Source organism: the organism of the source record quoted next, unplaced genomic scaffold (genome assembly GCF_019419815.1).
Source record: "Pyrus x bretschneideri cultivar Hongxiangsu unplaced genomic scaffold, Pyrus_bretschneideri_v1 Contig33, whole genome shotgun sequence".
Lineage (NCBI taxonomy): Eukaryota > Viridiplantae > Streptophyta > Magnoliopsida > Rosales > Rosaceae > Pyrus > Pyrus x bretschneideri.
In genome coordinates this window covers 955,553-974,469 of record NW_025999646.1, presented here as the reverse complement: position 1 = coordinate 974,469, position 18,917 = coordinate 955,553, and the positions used below count along the sequence as shown (strand labels likewise).

Below are 18,917 nucleotides of genomic sequence, written 5' to 3'. Positions count from 1 at the left end.
CGAAACCACTAAATTGAATACGAGTATGATTTGAACTCGAAATTAATAAATTGAACAGAAAGATCCTATTACGATTAAAAATCTAAATGAAAAAGTGTATCAACAAATAATATTTGAGGCTTGATTGTATAGCAATATCATCTTGTTCCAAAGGATTCCACACTCACCCTCCTCACCTTCTCCGTGCAGTAAAAATTAGGCAAGCAAGGCAAAGGCATATTCTAATATTGTACGCTAGTCAAAGGAGAAAAAGGGTACAAATAGAATGCCCCTCAATCCTTGGTTTATTTACAAGAGCAACCCATATATTATTCCAGCGAATGAACCAAATCCAGCAGGGACGATAACGACATTGCATTTGCTTCCCCACTTTCCATCCTTTCAATTTCAACCCCAACCATGCAAAATATATATTTGCGGTTTGCGGACTTTAATACCTCCACCATTTAAGCCCGATATATATATATATATGTATATATATATGTATATATTTTTTCTGTTTTTGGCAGCGGGGCAGAAACATAAAAAAAAATAAAGATTACATAAGAATATCACGAGATTACGAGACATCAGTAAACAATTGATGACAACGCTTGCTTAAAAAAAAAAAAAAACTAGACCCAAACTATATGACAACTCCAAATAAACCAAATCATCAGTAACAACTTTTTTTCTCGAATAATTATAAGAATTTCAAAAACCAATTTTAATGCATAATAGCATGATAATTCAATACTAAACTTCTCAAAAATGATTACTTTGACAAGATATTTTATTACTTCACCAACTCTATATTGTTTGTCGTATTATAATAAAAACTGGCCATAAGTTAACATATTTTTAAGGAAAGGGATTCTCCCCGTATCCCTTCTATCAAATGTATCAATTCGAGTCTTTAAAATTTAATCCAACAGTTAAAGTTATTATAACTTTAAAGGAATCTCCTATTTTTAACCGTTAGATCAAATTTTAAAGATTTAAATTAATAAATTTAATAGAAGACATCCGGAGATAATCTCTTTCCTATTTCTAATCTAACCAAATTGTCTAAGACTTATTCAAATAAACAAAATTTGAAATGGCCACCAACCAACGACCGACTAGTATTAAATTGCCCAATCCATGACCAAAACCACGTGCCTGACGTTACTGACGGCGTCATCACCTAATTGGAATTGGCATCTACTTATCTGTATTTTCGAATTTGCACCACGTGCCAAATTGCATAGACGGCGAGCTCCACGCTTATTGCTCAACCAATCACCAAACGTTATTCCCCCAACTAATCACCAAACGTTATTCCCAATTGTCTGGGGACGGCCCTTATCATCAACCAAATACTGTTCTGTATCCACCGTTTGATCAGTTGCCCACAACTACCTCATAAAAAGACACAAGTATTGGCTCTCCATTTTGGTTTGGTGTTTAGCATTACTGAAAGGGAGTTAATTTCACCATTTGCCTTCATCAAAATTGAAATATGATTGAGTTATTCGTTCTAGTTCAATCATATAGATCAAATAAGGGTTAAACATCCTGAATTTAATATACGTACATCAAAAATTAAGATACAAGTATTAATTATAACACATTTAACTTATTGAGTGATACATAACACTTATATAGACCAAACAAGGGCCGAAAGTCCTAAATTTAACATACGTACTTCAAAAATTTATTATGCCGTATGTTTGGTTTCGTCATGAGCATTTATTAGTGTTAGTGTTCAATATATATTCACGCTTAATACGTGTTTGTGTCTTAATAAAACTACTTGTATCCGTACAATTTAAGTAACTACGAAAACTAGTGATCAAGCCTTTTTATGTTTTGGTTGGTGATGTGATTAGAATTAAGTGATGATTAGAAGTAATACTACACTTATTATATTTTTCATACCACATCACCTCTCTAATAGAAATAGGTTACACCAACACATGTAAGTTTTATTTCTATTAATGAGGTGATATAAATATGGTATAGTAAATAGGGTAGGTGTACCATTTTTAGATGATTCAAGGTACACAAAGAACGTAGGAGGAGTAGGTGGGAGCATTTTTGCTCACCATCATAAATAGGGTGTACCATACATCTACTTATCTGCATCTTTTTACCTAATTCTAGTTAACTTTCACGTTAAATATTACTTTTTAAATTTTGAAAAAAAATAACCAAAATAAGTGAAAAACATGTGACAAATGTTTAGATGCATACACTATAGTTTATGATGGTAAGAAAAGATGCTCCCATAGTAGGTGATATAATGATTGGTAACAATTTCAAGGAGAGAAATGCTAATGTGTCCACTCCTTCCCCGTATTACTAGTGAAAGGGAAAACATAAAGACGACCATTAAACCAATCGCTAATGGAGAAATATGTGCTTCTAAATGTACCACGAAAGCTTGTCAAAAAACGTTTGTAACTAATCGTGTCATGAAGTTTTTGGTTTATTATTAGGAATTTGGGGACTCTCTAAAAAATGAGACTCTTTATGTCATCTCATGTTTTTGGAGCATTGTTTTATAACGTTTGCATTAGAATTATGTTAAAAACATTAAATAATTAATTAGATTGGGCAAATAAAAAGTCAAATGAAAACGTGCCGAAAAACTCCAAGTCGCTAGGTGTCATGAAAGCAATTGTCGAGCGCAGTTATTTAAACCGGAACTCGAAAACACGGGATCATTTAATCGAGTGGATATATATCCACCGACGCTTGGGCCCGGGCAGTGGGCTGCGAACGTACAAAGTCGACGTGTTCCCTCCCGTTTTCGAACGGCGCGTCTGATGCCGACGCAAGTGCAGGACTTCGCCACGTCACCAAATTATTCGCACGCGGGAGTAGGAGCGCGTGGGGGAGGATTTCAAACATTTAGGCCAGTTGGCATGACTGAGTAGTCTACTGGCCAACCTTATCCTCTTATTTTTATTTTTTTTTCGAATTTAGAAATTTACTCCGAAAATATATAAATAAACAAATTTATTCATTTTGTTCCTCCAAAAAAGGGATATTTGTTTTTGTATTTGTCTGGGTAGAGAGAGATTTTTGCAAGTGACTCTTGGACGTTTGGAGAAGGCCAAACCAAACCCTAGATTTCTTTTCCTGCTGATTTCACCCCCAATTCAATTTTTTATTTGAATTTTCTGATCGAAATTTTTACTGGGAAAGATTCAAAATTTGTTCTTTCAAACCTCTGAAAGGTATCAATTTTTTCATTTTTTTTTTCTTTCAATTTTTGGAAATATAATCATTGCATTCAATTCACCCTCTAGGGTGTGCTTTGTTTTTTGGATATTAATTGAAAGCTTGAGATTTTATGATGTTTTGTTTTTTTGCTGTTGCAATTTTTGGAATATGGGAATGTTATTCATCAATGCTTGGTTTGCTACAGATTGGAATTGATGCCTGTTTATTTGGTGTTATTGCAGATCCTGCTTAATTTTGGTTATTTCAAGAGGGCAAAGAATCTTGGGTCAGGTTTATATTTGTGAGATCTTGTCTGTGATTTTTGAGTTGGATTGGGGGAAACCCAGATAAATTCTGTTCAAGATGATGTCCAAATCGTATACCAATCTTTTAGATCTTGCTTCCGGAAACTTTCCGGTAATGGGTCGCGAAAGACGGCGGCTTCCGCGTGTAATGACCGTCGCCGGGGTTATATCTGAGCTTGATGATGATCAGGCGGGTAGTGTATCGTCGGATGTTCCGTCGTCGATCATTCAGGACCGGATAATTATTGTTGCCAATCAGCTCCCTGTGAAAGCTAAGCGGAGACCGGATAACAAAGGATGGAGCTTTAGTTGGGATGAGGACTCATTGGTATTGCAGTTGAAGGACGGTCTACCGGAAGATATGGAGGTTTTGTATGTAGGTTCTTTGAGCGTCGAAGTGGATACCAATGAACAGGACGATGTATCAGCACTCCTGTTGGATAGATTCAAGTGCGTTCCGGCCTTTTTGCCGCCCGATATTTTGTCCAAGTTCTATCATGGGTTTTGCAAGCAGCATTTGTGGCCTCTGTTTCATTACATGCTTCCTTTCTCAGCAACTCATGGGGGGCGGTTCGATCGGTCTTTGTGGGAGGCGTATGTGGCCGCAAATAAGATTTTCTCGCAAAGGGTGATCGAGGTGATAAATCCGGAGGATGACTATGTGTGGATTCATGATTACCATCTAATGGTGCTGCCTACCTTCTTGAGGAGGATGTTCAATAGATTGAGAATGGGGTTTTTTCTCCATAGCCCATTCCCTTCGTCCGAAATATATAGGACTCTACCAGTTAGGGAAGAGATTTTAAAGGCACTTCTAAATGCGGACCTTATTGGTTTCCACACATTTGATTACGCTCGGCATTTCTTGTCTTGTTGTAGTCGGATGTTGGGTTTGGAGTATCAGTCGAAGCGGGGTTATATTGGGTTGGATTATTTCGGAAGGACAGTTGGGATAAAGATCATGCCTGTTGGGATTCACATGGGGCAGATTGAGTCAGTGTTGAAGCTTGCGGATAAGGAATGGAGGGTAGGAGAACTCAAACAACAGTTTGAAGGAAAGACGGTGCTACTTGGTGTTGATGATATGGACATCTTTAAAGGTGTCAACTTGAAGCTCTTGGCAATGGAACAGATGCTGAAGCAGCATCCGAAGTGGCAGGGGAAAGCGGTTCTGGTTCAGATAGCGAACCCTGCTAGGGGAAGAGGGAAAGATCTTGAGGAAACACAGGCTGAAATACAGGCAAGCATCAAAAGAATTAATGAAAATTTTGGTCGGACTGGATATGAACCTATTGTGTTCATTGATAGACCAGTTTCTCTTAGTGAAAGAGTTGCATATTACACAATTGCGGAGTGTGTGGTAGTCACAGCAGTGAGAGATGGGATGAATCTTATTCCATACGAGTATATTGTGTGCAGGCAAGGAAACTCTGTATCAGATTCTAATTCAGAACACAGTGGGCCGAAGAAGAGCATGCTCGTAGTATCAGAGTTTATTGGATGTTCCCCTTCACTAAGTGGTGCAATTCGGGTTAACCCATGGAATATTGAATCAACGGCGGAGGCAATGAACGAGGCAATTTCAATGGTTGAACCCGAGAAGCAGTTGCGGCATGAGAAACATTATAGGTATGTTAGTACACATGATGTGGCATACTGGTCGCGAAGTGTTTTCCAAGATATGGAGAGAACTTGCAAAGAACATTTCAGAAGGCGTTGCTGGGGTATTGGTTTGGGCTTCGGCTTCAGGGTTATAGCACTTGATCCTAACTTCAGAAAGCTGACTATTGATCGCATCGTTTCTGCTTACTTGAGATCTAAAAATAGGGCGATTCTGTTGGATTATGATGGCACTGTGATGCCTCAAACATCTATAAATAAGAGCCCGAGTCAAGAGGTCATCTCCCTCATTAATACGCTTTGTGGTGATGTTAAAAACACTGTTTTTGTGGTCAGTGGAAGAGGAAGGGATAGTTTAAGTAAGTGGTTTTCTCCTTGCAAGAAACTTGGAATTGCTGCCGAACATGGTTATTTTGTGAGGTATATTCAATATCTATTTGTCCTTTACGGATATCTTTGTTTTCATTTGGTTCTAATATAAATCGTTTTTGTTAGGTGGTCTGCTGACAAGGACTGGGAAGTTTGCGGGCAGAGCAATGACTTTGGTTGGATACAGATAGCTGAACCAGTTATGAAGCTCTACACAGAAGCCACCGATGGTTCTAGCATTGAAACCAAGGAGAGTGCCTTGGTTTGGCACCATCGAGATGCAGATTCTGGTTTTGGATCCAGCCAGGCTAAAGAGTTACTGGATCATTTAGAAAGTGTGCTAGCTAATGAACCAGTTGCTGTTAAGAGTGGTCAATACATTGTAGAAGTGAAGCCACAGGTGAATATCTTAACTCTGTCTTCAGTTTTTAATTCTCTATGTCAAAGCAACTTGTATCCACTTACGATAGAAAAATATACTAGGATCATCACCACTATGACTAGGGTCGGCTACCTATTCCTATTTATCACAGAAAGAGCTCCAAGTTCCTGCATTACCATTGTTAGAATTCATGGAAGACACACCAGTTATTTCCCTCATCTTTCCTTTTCGTCTCCTTGCTGGTCTTTTGCATGTCATAAATCAACTTTCATAATATGCACGTAAGACTATGCTTGCGTACATCTTCAGAAAATAGAATGCCTGAAGTGCGATGAGGATTTGTTTTATATCGTCACGAGAAACATATCTACAGATTAAACTGTGAAGTATGGCAATGCTTAGACATTAGTTCATAAAAGTCTCACTAGCAAAGTTGGAGACTCTAGTAAAGTTTGAGACGAGTAGTTTGCTTGCTAATGATAAAAGTATATCTACATTAAATTGCTTGGGGATTGTTACATGCCAATTGATTTTTCAAAGCGAATATGATGATGTGAATCCTAATTTTGTTGTGCCTTATAGGGTGTCAGTAAAGGCGTGGTTGCAGAAAAGATCTTTACATCAATGCATGAGACTGGGGAAGCAGGCTGATTTTGTACTGTGTGTTGGCGACGATAGATCTGATGAGGATATGTTTGAGATCATTGGTAGTGCTAGGACAAATGGTGTCCTCTCCTCCAATACCAGTGTTTTCGCTTGCACTGTTGGACAGAAACCCAGTAAAGCCAAGTACTATTTGGATGACCCTGGTGATGTTATTGCAATGCTCGACGCTCTTGCAGACGCTTCAGCCTCTCCGCCTTCCTCAGATGGTGAACCACGCTCTGCTTGAAATCTTCCTCAATGACTTTGTTAGATACCAGCGTCTTTTCTTGGAGTCGATGGTGATGAATCACATGAAAGAAGGTAATCATTTTTCAGCTTTTCTGGATCTGAATTGTTGGAGGAAAGATTTCATGTTCGTGACCTTCTGACTATGATTTTCAGCCAGTTCTGGAAAATCGGTAGCTTGGATTTCTTCTGTGATATAATCAATCAATCGATGCAGAGTTTGGATTATAGTGGGTTTACATGGTAGGAAAAACACAACTAGACATCAGCTCAAACGAAGATCTGAGAAAGGAAACGGGAAATCGGTAGATTGTTGAAAATTGCATCATATACGTGAAGGTTTAACAAGTCTGACGAAGGAGTGTGGGCGACATGCATTCTAGGGACATTAGGTTATGGTAATATACGGTGGGGAAATGGTGTTCAAATCCCCATTTGAAACAGTATATAGGTCTTTCTTCTTCTTTGTTCTGAGTGAATTTTCTTTGGCATTCGTTTGTTGGATCAAGTCCTTGTCTTATTGAATCTGTAAATTATATAGCAACATTTGCAAGAAATGATCACATCTTCGAAGGTGCCATCTTTTAGATTACGGATACCTGAGGAGAGTCACTTTGATGGGTTAAAATGCTGAGTCCTTCTATCAATGTATGCTATACATAACGTGTTAAGCGAGCCAGATTCACCCGTTAAATTTTCTTTGATTCATCAACGCACATCCAGCTGTTAATTAGCCGTTAAATTAATGTGTTTGGAGAAATGGAAGTCCGGACAGCTTACAACCAAACAAGCAGACTCTCTTGCAGTTCGCATTGAGACCCAGATTGCAGGTTTCCAAGCAGCTTCATGGTTTTTACAACTCCAGAGCTCGAGTACCAACTGTTATCTCACAAAGTGTGACATACTTAATGTCAAAGATGCATATGATCATTTGGTCGAGCGGCGTTCAGTTTTTATTTGATCAAACTTATATTTTTTTTTGTCCTTTGATTCTTCTTTGATTTATTTAATTCAAATACTATAAATAAACAAAGGTATACATGAAATGATAAAGTATGTACAGAAATCACTTCTTATAGAGAAATGCCAGATATCGAAGGGCACGCTGCAAAGTTAGTATGGGAGACAGCAATCGATCTTTGTCGATACATACTTCGAATGGAACCAAAAGTTTTGGAGTTGCTAGATCAAGACACAAACAAAACAAATGCTGAAGTGAAGGGGAAAGGCCCGTGAACCAAATGCTCAGAATGGTAGGGTTGTTACTCCCCAGTACCCTAATAATATGGTACGATGGGAGACCAAAACAAAAATATGACTTTAGAATCTACAGAGGCCACATACAATATGCTATTCACATCCGTTTTTATTTCTTACACACCTCTTTTAATTTTCTATCATCGAATTGAATAATTGAAGATGATCGGCTGTGTAAAATTATAATAATGTGTGAACAATAAAAATGAGCGTATAAGTAGCACTTCCTACCATTGATGAGGGTAACAACCAAATCTCGTAGTCTTTAATATTACCTTAACCAGATGCACACAATTGTGTACAAATTAAAGCTTGTTTTGAAAGTCCTATACTCGAATGTATATATTAGTACAATTTTTGTTTGGGGTTAATTGTTCATACACGTGTAAGTGACTAACAGTTTATACAATGCATCAACGGTTTATAAGTATTTCGTGGTGAGACTGTAAGCTGCTAACAATTAATGCATTGGTGAGTGACTGATGATTTACATAAAGAATCAATGACTTACAGTCATTCACAGTGAGACTGTGAGCCGTTGATGTGTTGCCTAAATGGTTTGCACCAACGGCTACTAATGTTTATAGCCCCCCCTGGTCGGCTGGTCCTACACAGCCCAGCCTCTCTCTCTCTCTCTCTCTCTCTCTCTCTCTCACATCCAATAATATGATCCCAATCTAGATCGTATCTTCTCTGGGCCACTATCACATGTAGTTCAGGATGCCTTTGCTGCTTGCTCCTGTTCCCCCACTCCCAATTCTAAGTTTTAACATCTATTACACAGCAGAAACGCACATATCCAGCATTCCCGGGCTGTATTCCTCTTTTTCTCGTCTCTTTCGTCACATAATCAGAAAGACTACGAGAAAGAAGCATACAACATAAGATATGCATAACACCACTGTTTTAAAAATCCCTACCTAGCACCGTCTAAGTGGACGGTTGATCACCGTTCCGATTAATACCTAGGCGTTTGAAAATTAAGAAATGACCCATAGACCTATTAATGCGCCCGCCTAGGCACCCGTCCAGACCTAACTAGGCATCAACTCGCTTAGGCAGAAAATAGATAACTTTTATTTTGCATTTTTTTTTTCAATAAATTGTAAGAGACTTGTTGAATACTTAAATGAGCACACAGTATATTCTTATTCCCCATGTTTTCATTATGTTCCAATATTTCATAATATATGTATCATTCTATTTTGTAGTTTACGATGAAATTATATATATTTTAAGTATAAACATACACTTATTTACATAAAATATAATAGATTTAATTAAATCCGCCTAGACGCTCGCCTAGACCCCACCTAGCTACCTAGGCGCTAGGCCCCTGCTCGCCGCCTGACTAGCGCCTAGCGTCTTTTAGAACATTGCATAACACCCACCAAACGACACCATTAGTTCATGCAGCCACAACATTATATTAGTATTCTCTCTAAATCAAATCAGGCATTGCATTTAAACATTCTTATTGGCTTAAAATACTGATGTATTTTAACGTTTGCATATAACAGTACGTAATTGATTAGGATACTGAAAGTAAATTATTCATTCTGCACATTTCTAAGTGAAAATTGAGTCCATGTTATACAGCAAGGAACACAATTGTATTCATAGTATACACCTTTATACTACCACCTACACTACACCTACCACTTTGGCCCCACACCACATCCAACGGCTCTGATGCATTATTTACATTTCCTATCACCATCCGATCTTAAATTCCCGCCGGATAAGTGACCGGAGACAAGTAAACCTGGCTCTGCACCACCGTCTTCCCAATCTTAAACCCGGGAACAACCGTGAAACTCACCAACGGCTCCATGTTGACGTCGTCCGCAGTCACAGACTCCATGAACACCTCCGAAAATCTCGACCCTTTCTTCACCTGAAAAATCGAAACTTGCTGCCCAAACGAGAACGCCAAGCAATGCAGAAGCCAAACCCGCATAGCCGCATCTGCAAATGCCGCGAAAAAAGCAGAGTCCGGAACTCCGCCGGAGCTCACGACCTTCCTCATGTTCAAATTTCCAAAAAGCGAACACTCCATCTTCGCATGAACGAGCTGGAGGTACTTTGCCTTGGTGAACTTGCAAAACGAAGAACTCGGGTTCTGGGTGAGGAAATTTTTTGGGTTTTCGGATACGAGTTTCTTGAATTTCTGGAAAAACAGAAGCTGGGTTTTGTTGCTTGGGGATAAAGAATCACTGGGTAGGCCGAAGTTTGGATTGTTGAATCCTTCGAGCAATGTTTTGGAAACGAAGGATTCGAATGCGAAGCATCGATGGCTCTGTTTTTCGAAAACAGAACCGGGTTCAATGAATCCGACGGCTATGGAGAGATCCCAGTTGGCGGATTCCATTTCCCGGATCATCAATCTCACAAAGCTTTTGATGGATCTCAAAGCCTGCTGCTGGAATTGAACGAAATGCGTCGGGTTCAGCTCCGAATGCCGAAGGTTGTCGAAAACGGAGAGAGACGGAGAGCCGCTGTCGTTTAGCCTTTTCTCCGAGCACTTGTTGGACAAGACCAAATCTTGAAGCTTTTTCTCGAGGGACAAAATGTCGGAATCCTTCTTTTCGGATTCGGACTCCAATTTCTTGATTGTAATCTCGTACGTTTTCATCATGGCCTGCTGCTCCTGAATCTCCGCGAGCATCAGAGTGACCTGCGGCGAGAGATCGAGCTCCTTTTTCAAAAAGCTGCGTTTCAACTCCGATATCGATTTCAGCTCGTTCACCACGGACTGGTCGGCCGTCTGAATCGCTTCGTTGTTGTACGGATCCTGCGCCATTTGGAGCTCCGCGTAAGCTGCTTTTATGGAAGTGATTCCGGCGAAGAGCTTGGCCAGAAGCGCTTCCATAACCGCTCTATTCCTGACTCTGAACTCTTCTTCCTTCTTGTCATCCTTCCGCCGGTCGAGATTGTCCTTGAACTTTCCGTTCAACGCGAGGAGGCAAATGCCATTGCTGGAAGCGATTCTGCTCGTGGCGGTGCGGAGGTTGATGACCTTGCTGAAAGTTCTGTATAATCTGCTCTGTTTCGGTCTCATGGCGGTGTCCATCTGCAAATAGTGGAAGATCAGAGGACCGGCGAGCAAGGAGAGTTCAAATTGCTGGTTGGAGGCATAAAACTTTGGGTTTGATTTGTGGAGTTGAATGGAATAAAAGGTGTCTGAAAGGGAAGGGACTTAGTGGGGAAAGCAGAGGCGCAAACTTTGACTATAAAGATTTTGGGGAGGGCGGAGGAGATGGAGGAGGTCAGGAAAAAGTGGGGGAGTTTTAAAGCGCGGGAAAAGGGAAAAGTCGACAGTGTAAATACTGTGTATAATTACTCATAAGTGAGTACACAACAAGTAAGGTCTATTCAGTTATAAAACTCGTCGAGTCCGGCTATGAAACGTACGTCTGTTATTTTGTTAAAAGTAAAATATTGTTGATGTATATGTTATTGATAATATGTTGATATTATTGTAGCTTATGAAATGTATTGACAATATTTTTTTAAAGAAATGATTTTTGCACTTTCTTTTTTACCTTATGCATTTCATTTTTTTTTTCTTCCTATCGAAAGAAACGTATAAAAAGAAAATAAGAAAACAGAATTAAGAAGAAAGTGTAGAAGGTGAAATATAAAGTGTTAAAATCACTTTTCTTTTAATGATACTATTATGATATCATGCACATCTGTACGTTGGATAATTCATATAGAATAATGATTTCTACACTCTCGTTAATTTCTTTAACACTCTTTCTCTTATTTTTGTGTTTAAATCTCTTAATTTAATGTCAAATAAATATAAATTTTAAAAAAATGAGAGTGTGAAAAATATTTTCATTTAATCCTTTTAATTGAATATTTTGGGTGGGAATTTATAATGGTGGTATACAGAGGGATGATGTGAGTGAGTGATTGATTGCTACCGTCTACTCATTGACCCTACCTAGTTGCATCCATAATCCATGGGAGGAGACGAGGAGGAGGATAATTTATCACAGTAGCATAGCGGAGTTAAGATTTTCAAATAATAAAATCATAATATCAATAAAAAAAGTTTTATTGAATTATTTCGTCGAGTGTTTATCTATCAATTTCTACCAACATATGTCAAAAACATATGACAACATAGGTTGATAACTATTATTATTTGTAAAGGCTTGTCGATGATGCATGCAGGATATTGTGGAGTATTGAAGATTGTCAATACTTGTTAACTAAGGTATTTCATCGAACATATGATGCGCACAATAGACGTGCACACAAGAAGAGAAAAAATGAAGATAAATATGATAGAGGACATAGAAAAGTAGAGAAGGTTGTAATTTAATTTGTCATAGTTGTTTATAGGTGTTAAATACAATACACAAACACATATATCTGTCGTTTTTTAAGTTGTTAGACCTAAGAACAAGCAATGATCCCATACTGGTTCTGTCACTGATTAACGACCTTATCAATCTTCATATGTATGAATTTGACATATGCCAAAAAAATACATGTATGTACATTGATAATAATACTTCTCTTAATTATCCAACGGATCGGGATAATGTATAATTAGTCTCCATCAATAATTTATTTTAATAATGTAGTTAATGGATGATGATTAGCAGAATAGGGTTTTTGGGTTGATGGGTTAGGGTTGGGACAAGCTTAGAACAAATACACGTCGTAATCCTTATGCAATAGTCAATACAGTTGTTTAACGATAGGAAATTAGACCAGTGAATTTCATAATTGGGGTTTGGATTGCAATTAGATGGAGCTAATCACATTCTTACTCTATCATTAAGAATTCCTACAGTAAAACAACTCTGCAATTTCAGAAGTTATCGAAAGCAACACACATGTATACATGAATTTTTTGTGCATGACGTAAAGAACGGAAGCATGCATTGATATTTTTACATATGTATTCGATAATATGTCATTACTATTTGTTCTTGATAATATCAGCTCAATACGAATAACATATGTTTGAAAAAGAACGGACTTTAGTCGGACTAACTACTATTAATCTAAGAACGAACATTTGGAACTAAAAACAACAACTAACCTCATTCTTCGACTCAAGTAAAGCATAATGCATGAAGTCAAGATCCATGAACGGCAAGGATGGTAGCTGCAACTTAGAACGATTTAACCAAACGAAGCACTTAAAACCGTTGCGTATTTTTGGTTCCAACACCTCTTTCACTTCTTTGGTTCTTCTGCAAAACCCTAGTTGTTAAACTCTCTTTTTGTTAGCGTCTATCTCCTCTCTAGAGTTCATGTACAGGTTAGGTTATTCCTTTGGTGAATATAACCTATTAAAAATAGGCAAAAATAGGAAAAGGAAATAAAATAAACCGGAATCCAATTCACTCTACAAACCAAATTCAACTAGGAATCCAACTTTTGCAAAAACAGATCGCAAGACAACAAGAAAATTCCATCTTTTTTCTTGAATTAGGTTGAAGGTCTTGACAAAATTTTTTACCGTGACGCATTTAATATTTTTCTATCATCTTGTACGGTCTTCTTTACTTCTTAAGGAATATCATACTTCGTACCAAAAAAAAAAAAAAAAAAAAATTTGTTCCACTTATTCTCAACAAGCATAAGAAATTCCCTCATTTAGTTATGTGTTTCTTGAAAATTAGAATGTGCAAATTGCAAGACAAATACAAAATTTGGGTTTTATAGATTAATTTGTGTAACAAATTAACAGTTTACATTGCATTGTTATATGCTCTTGTTTTCCTCTCTTTTGGTTAAATTGTTTTGGATTAATTTTTGTTTTTTGAAATTGTTTTGAACTTTTACTCTGGTGTTTTCCTCTTGAAGTGTGTTATCTACAAACCTATTTTTATTTGTCACACATCCTCTCAATTTTTATTATTAAATTGAATGAATTTCAGAAAATCAAAAAACATAAATAACAAAAGGTGTTAAAAATAAGTGTATAAACCGTACAACCTTTTCTCCGTTGAGCGAGAGATTATTCCGCATTCCGGATACACTGAATTTTTTCTTTTCTGGTAGTGAATATTGATAAGATTGTGGGACCATGTGGGAGATAATATTTCAAAAGAGACAGAGCCGAAAGAAGATTGCGACGACATCACAATCCACTGCATGCAGACTGACTACCGAGTTAGTTGTGGACTCCACACTAATTGCTACACGCTGCTTCAATCAATTGATTTTCTTCTAGTACAAGAATTGTAACAAATAAAAAAATATAATTAAGAATATTATCTCGAACTCAAAAGTTTTGTATTCGATTTTTCTTTTTCACTAACTTCAAAAAGGAATGCTAGCAAATATTTTTTAATTTTCTCATTGCATTTTATCGGTTATTTTTTTTATTCTGTAATATTACATGATGATTTGAATTTTTTTTTTTTTTGAAGACGTTATTTAACGATAAACTCTAACACACAAATTTAACAATTTCAATGAAATTGTTGAACGATTTTTAATTTAAATGATTTTCTACATAACTAATCTTTAAATAGTGAACTAGAGTAAATCGTTTCAATCAATGTACAACTTTTTTGGATGAAAAAACTGAAAAAATAGACCAAAGAAGTTGAAATGAGAAGATCGGTATCATTCCCTCGTAAAAAACGTGTTGGATCTCCCACTTTCTGTATGGTCAAAACAATAAGGAAAACTCGAAGATTGTACTCACACTGCATGTGACAATGAATGGACCAACATATTTCAATACAACGTGTGATCAATCAACTAGTCCATTTTCAGTTATGGGTTTCATTCTTGCTTTAGTACTTGAACATGTGTCGCTAGAGCTAACTTGTTCACTGGATCATTGATCCAAATACTACGTTCAGTAATTGCTTATAGTAAAAATGGTCTTTAAGATTAGTATAATTCTTTATTTTGGTTCTTGATAATGAAAATCGATAGAAGTGGTTCTTAAGTTTGTCCATCATCAATTATTTTGGTTATTATTGAAAAATTTGTCAATATGTTCATTACATTGTCACGTGAACAACCACACGACTACTAAGGTACTTTTGTCAAACCAACCCTCCACTTAACAAGAACATTGACGGATCTTTCATAGAGTGATCAAAACAACTTACAGTGTATAAACTCAAGAACCAATTCTATCAACTTTCAATGTCAAAAATTAAAATAAAGAGTTAAATTAATCTCATAAATCACTTTAACTAAAAATTCTTCAAGTAACTAAGGTGCTCATAAAAGATAGAAAGTGGATAATAGATATGTTTCAAAATTCAAATTAGTGGCCTTCTTGGACATTATTGACAGACAACAGGAGTGGGACAAAATTTGTCTACATAACCAAAGGTTAATTATATAAAATAAGGCACATCCCTACACAAAAGTTGCTTGGTCCATAGAAAAAACTACCCACTCTGAAATATGACCCATAACCGAACACATCCATTTGACTTAAGAGGATGATAGCGAGTGTGCTGGATTTGCATATGTTATAATGGAAAAATGAACTCTATAAATACTATTATAATGACATTTACGAACTTATAATTAGAGTTAGAGGAACTCCTAAACTCGAATGAAACGATAAAGCAATATTCAGAAACACATTTACAAAAACTTCAAATACAAATCTACATGCACAAAAGCGATCAAATCGATCCAGATATACAATGAAAATCATATCCAATCTTTCATAATTATATACACTTTTCCGGTTTTTTAATTGTTGTAGACCCGAGTTTTGTATTAAAATAAATAAGAATGATAGGTCGTAAATTGTCGGGATATCTTAATTCAAAGCATAAAACATAATTAAGCAAAAGTACTTACTTTTTTTAACTACATAGACGTTAAGTAGACGTCTTATTTCTCTCTTCTTGTATCATTATATCTGACTAACCAAATCATGGTTGTGAATATTAGATCGTGCATTTCTCATTATCATGGCATTTTATCCAATTAATTAATAAGATTATACATAATGAACCTTCATTAAGAATAAACCGTGTACTACACTAAAGTTGTAATGTGGTCAATCATGGGACCACGACCTCAACAACTCCCCAAGTTTCGAACACCAGTGGCAAGCAAAACTATTTTCCATGCAATAATATATAATTTCTTGAATTTTGCATGGCAGACCAAATTGCATGTTTCTTGAAATACAACATTATTTTGTTATATATCTAATCTAGCAGTTGGTAATAATCTATAACATGAACATAATCTTTTCTTTCTTTTTTGGCATGCGACGTTAGTATATCATCACTGTGGATTGAACAGAATTATAGCAAATTATTTAGTTGAATTTGTAATCATCTTTAGCTTCCGGTTGTATTTTTACTCACCACTCTCAAGTAATGGTTACTGTCATCACCCTCTTTAGCACCGTTGTATGAATTTAAATTTTAAGATTTGTATATATCCATAACACAGATCTTGAAATTTAAATCTATCTAACAATTACAAATAGGGTGGTGAGCATCACCACTAATTGAGAGTGGTGAGCAAAAATATTCACATAGCCTTCTCTTCAATATTATCTTATGAAAAACATAATAGTTTATATACGTATCATGACTTCTAGTTCTTCTTTTTTAGCGTGGCCATTTCGAATTACAAATTAAGACTAAAAATATGAGAGAACAACGAGATTGTAAATCAATTGAATTATTTGCATTCAATTAGCTTTTTGGTAAAGAAAATGAAGAAAATTTGTTAGAGAAGCGCGTTTGGGAAACAAGGTACGCGAGCATATAAGCAGCAAGCCATAAGTACGTTGCATATATATAGATTCATATAGAACTACATGATGTGATTAGGTACGCAGAGTTTGGTGATTAGGGTTTGCTAATGGCAAACAAAGTTGAGAATCCGTACCCCCATCCCTTGTTGCCTAATAATTGGTTTTTCGAAACGAATACATACTACCTCTTGTTTTCTCCTAACTAATTTCCATATCGATTTACATTTGGTTGATTTCCAATCTTCCCAAACGCAGTATATGCTAACAAGCTTAAGTTTCCCAGATTTGCATCTTTTGCTTTGTTTTGGCTTGTTGCTTTAGTTTGTGCTTTGTAGTTAAAGTCTCCCAATCCCCCTCCCTCCCTCCCTGCATCTTGTGCTGTCTAATCACATTACATATTCACAATGGCCATCCGAAGTTTCATAGTGCTACTGAGAACCAGCTAGTGCAGTACTATTTCACGTTTGTAGCAATTAATCTTTGTTCGAAAAATATTTGACTTCTTCTTACATGCAAAGTTTTTTCCAATTGTCGACATTATCATAGTTTCACATGCATGCAAAGAAATTTATTTTTGTTCAAGTAACTTTGGCTATATATCGTGACTTGGAGAAGAGAAATATTAAGAAGGTCCTCTCAAAATGAGACTCTCCATGAACTCTTCACCTCTCATGCTTTCAACATAATGTTTTATATATAGATGATATTTCATGGCCAAGTGCAAAGTGGGAGTTACTGTAGGGCATTCAACATTCACATTGCATGCCAGTTGCTGTAAATTTTCAATGGCATATCAAAAGGGTTGAGACCTCCAACTTCATACTCGTAATTGAGATCGGAGGGGACTTGTGGTGCAGTGGAATCTGGACCGTTGTCCTTGGTGCGGTGGTTCAGTGACTCAGTGCAGCAGAATCAGCTTTCCAGGCTATATATATTGGCAAAAGCCAACGCATCATCTATACGATATTCCTTTTCTTGGTCCCAATCTATAAGATTCGGAATACAACGTTTATACAGTGAACTAGTGCAGAGGTAGGCTCTAGGCTAAATGTCCACTGGGCGGCTTGGTGTCCCTCTAGGCTAATAGTAAGAGAATGTCTCAGACTCAAAGTTCTAGGAGAAAGTTTAGGCCTAAAGATAAATTCCAAGTACAATTGCTATATTCTCTAGTCCCTTTAGTTTTAGGGATTTTGCATCATTCGATGATACGAAAGTAGTTATGACTGAAAATAAGAAATTTAATAATTTTTAAAATCACATTCAACGGTTAAAATAGTCATACCATTGAAGGCAAGTCCTAGTTTAGGACGATTTTCTCTCCTGCACACGAAGTTTGTGCGTGGGTTGCGCATGACCCGGTTGGGTCTATTGACGCCATAGCTACAACACAATACAATAACAAAAATCTGACGCCGAAATGACATTGTAACAACAACAATAAAATCCAATGTGTGGTTACAGTGTCATTGGATTATCATTAGATTGTTGGAGTATCGTTATAATGTCGTTATGACATTAGAGTGAATCAAGTCATGCGCAAACCACGAGCACACAACCCGGTGCACAGGAAAGAAAAAGGGATGATAGAGCTAGAGGTGTTGATTTCCAATCCGCTTTAATTTGTGGCCGGATTTCTTACTTGTTCACTTAATGGTAAGTTCTTATATCAACGGGTTTTTCTATAATACTACTCACTTTATGAATGAAAAAAGTATATTGTCGTGAAATATAACGCTGATCACATGACCATGCATAACACTATCCATAACACCATCCATATTCAGTTTATTTCAGTAACACTTATCACATGACACAAACATGAGAATATATAGTCGAATGTTCATAATAATCTCCCCGAGCCGTTTTGCACACCAAATTTTGACCGTCCTCAAATCCCTTTTATCTCCTTTTACATATTTAATCCATCTTTCATGCCATCTTTATGCTTTGCATGACAACTTGACTTATAAAACCTTGAACTCCATATCCTAAAAAGCATGATTACCGTAGGTTATTTTAAGCTTAACAAAGAAAACACCCCTATTAAGCTTAGCATAACTTTGTGAGGGACACGAGTGTCAAGCAAGCGTCTTTGCTTTGCTTGCTACCAAAAATTATACCCAAGGAATCCAATCATACGACTCATACTTAATCTAGTGCAAAATGGGGCTCAATT

The 18,917-nt window shown here is 36.8% G+C and overlaps 2 protein-coding genes across 2 annotated transcripts; one reads left to right on the top strand and one right to left on the bottom strand.

Moving 5' to 3' along the window:
* Nucleotides 1-2,997: 2,997 nt before the first annotated feature.
* LOC103944057 (probable alpha,alpha-trehalose-phosphate synthase [UDP-forming] 7) lies at nt 2,998-7,354 on the top strand. The gene is given in 7 exon segments (XM_018646692.2): nt 2,998-3,203; nt 3,432-5,534; nt 5,610-5,883; nt 6,448-6,501; nt 6,503-6,694; nt 6,696-6,831; nt 6,913-7,354. Coding segments are annotated over 6 exon segments (2,682 nt in total). The 5' UTR covers nt 2,998-3,203; nt 3,432-3,552; the 3' UTR covers nt 6,957-7,354.
* A 2,199-nt stretch (nt 7,355-9,553) lies between these two features.
* On the bottom strand, nt 9,554-11,306 carry LOC103944056 (IRK-interacting protein-like). Its single transcript, XM_009354450.3, has one exon. The coding sequence runs from the start codon at nt 11,084-11,086 to the stop codon at nt 9,740-9,742; it is 1,347 nt and encodes a 448-aa protein (XP_009352725.1). The 5' UTR covers nt 11,087-11,306; the 3' UTR covers nt 9,554-9,739.
* Nucleotides 11,307-18,917: the final 7,611 nt, after the last annotated feature.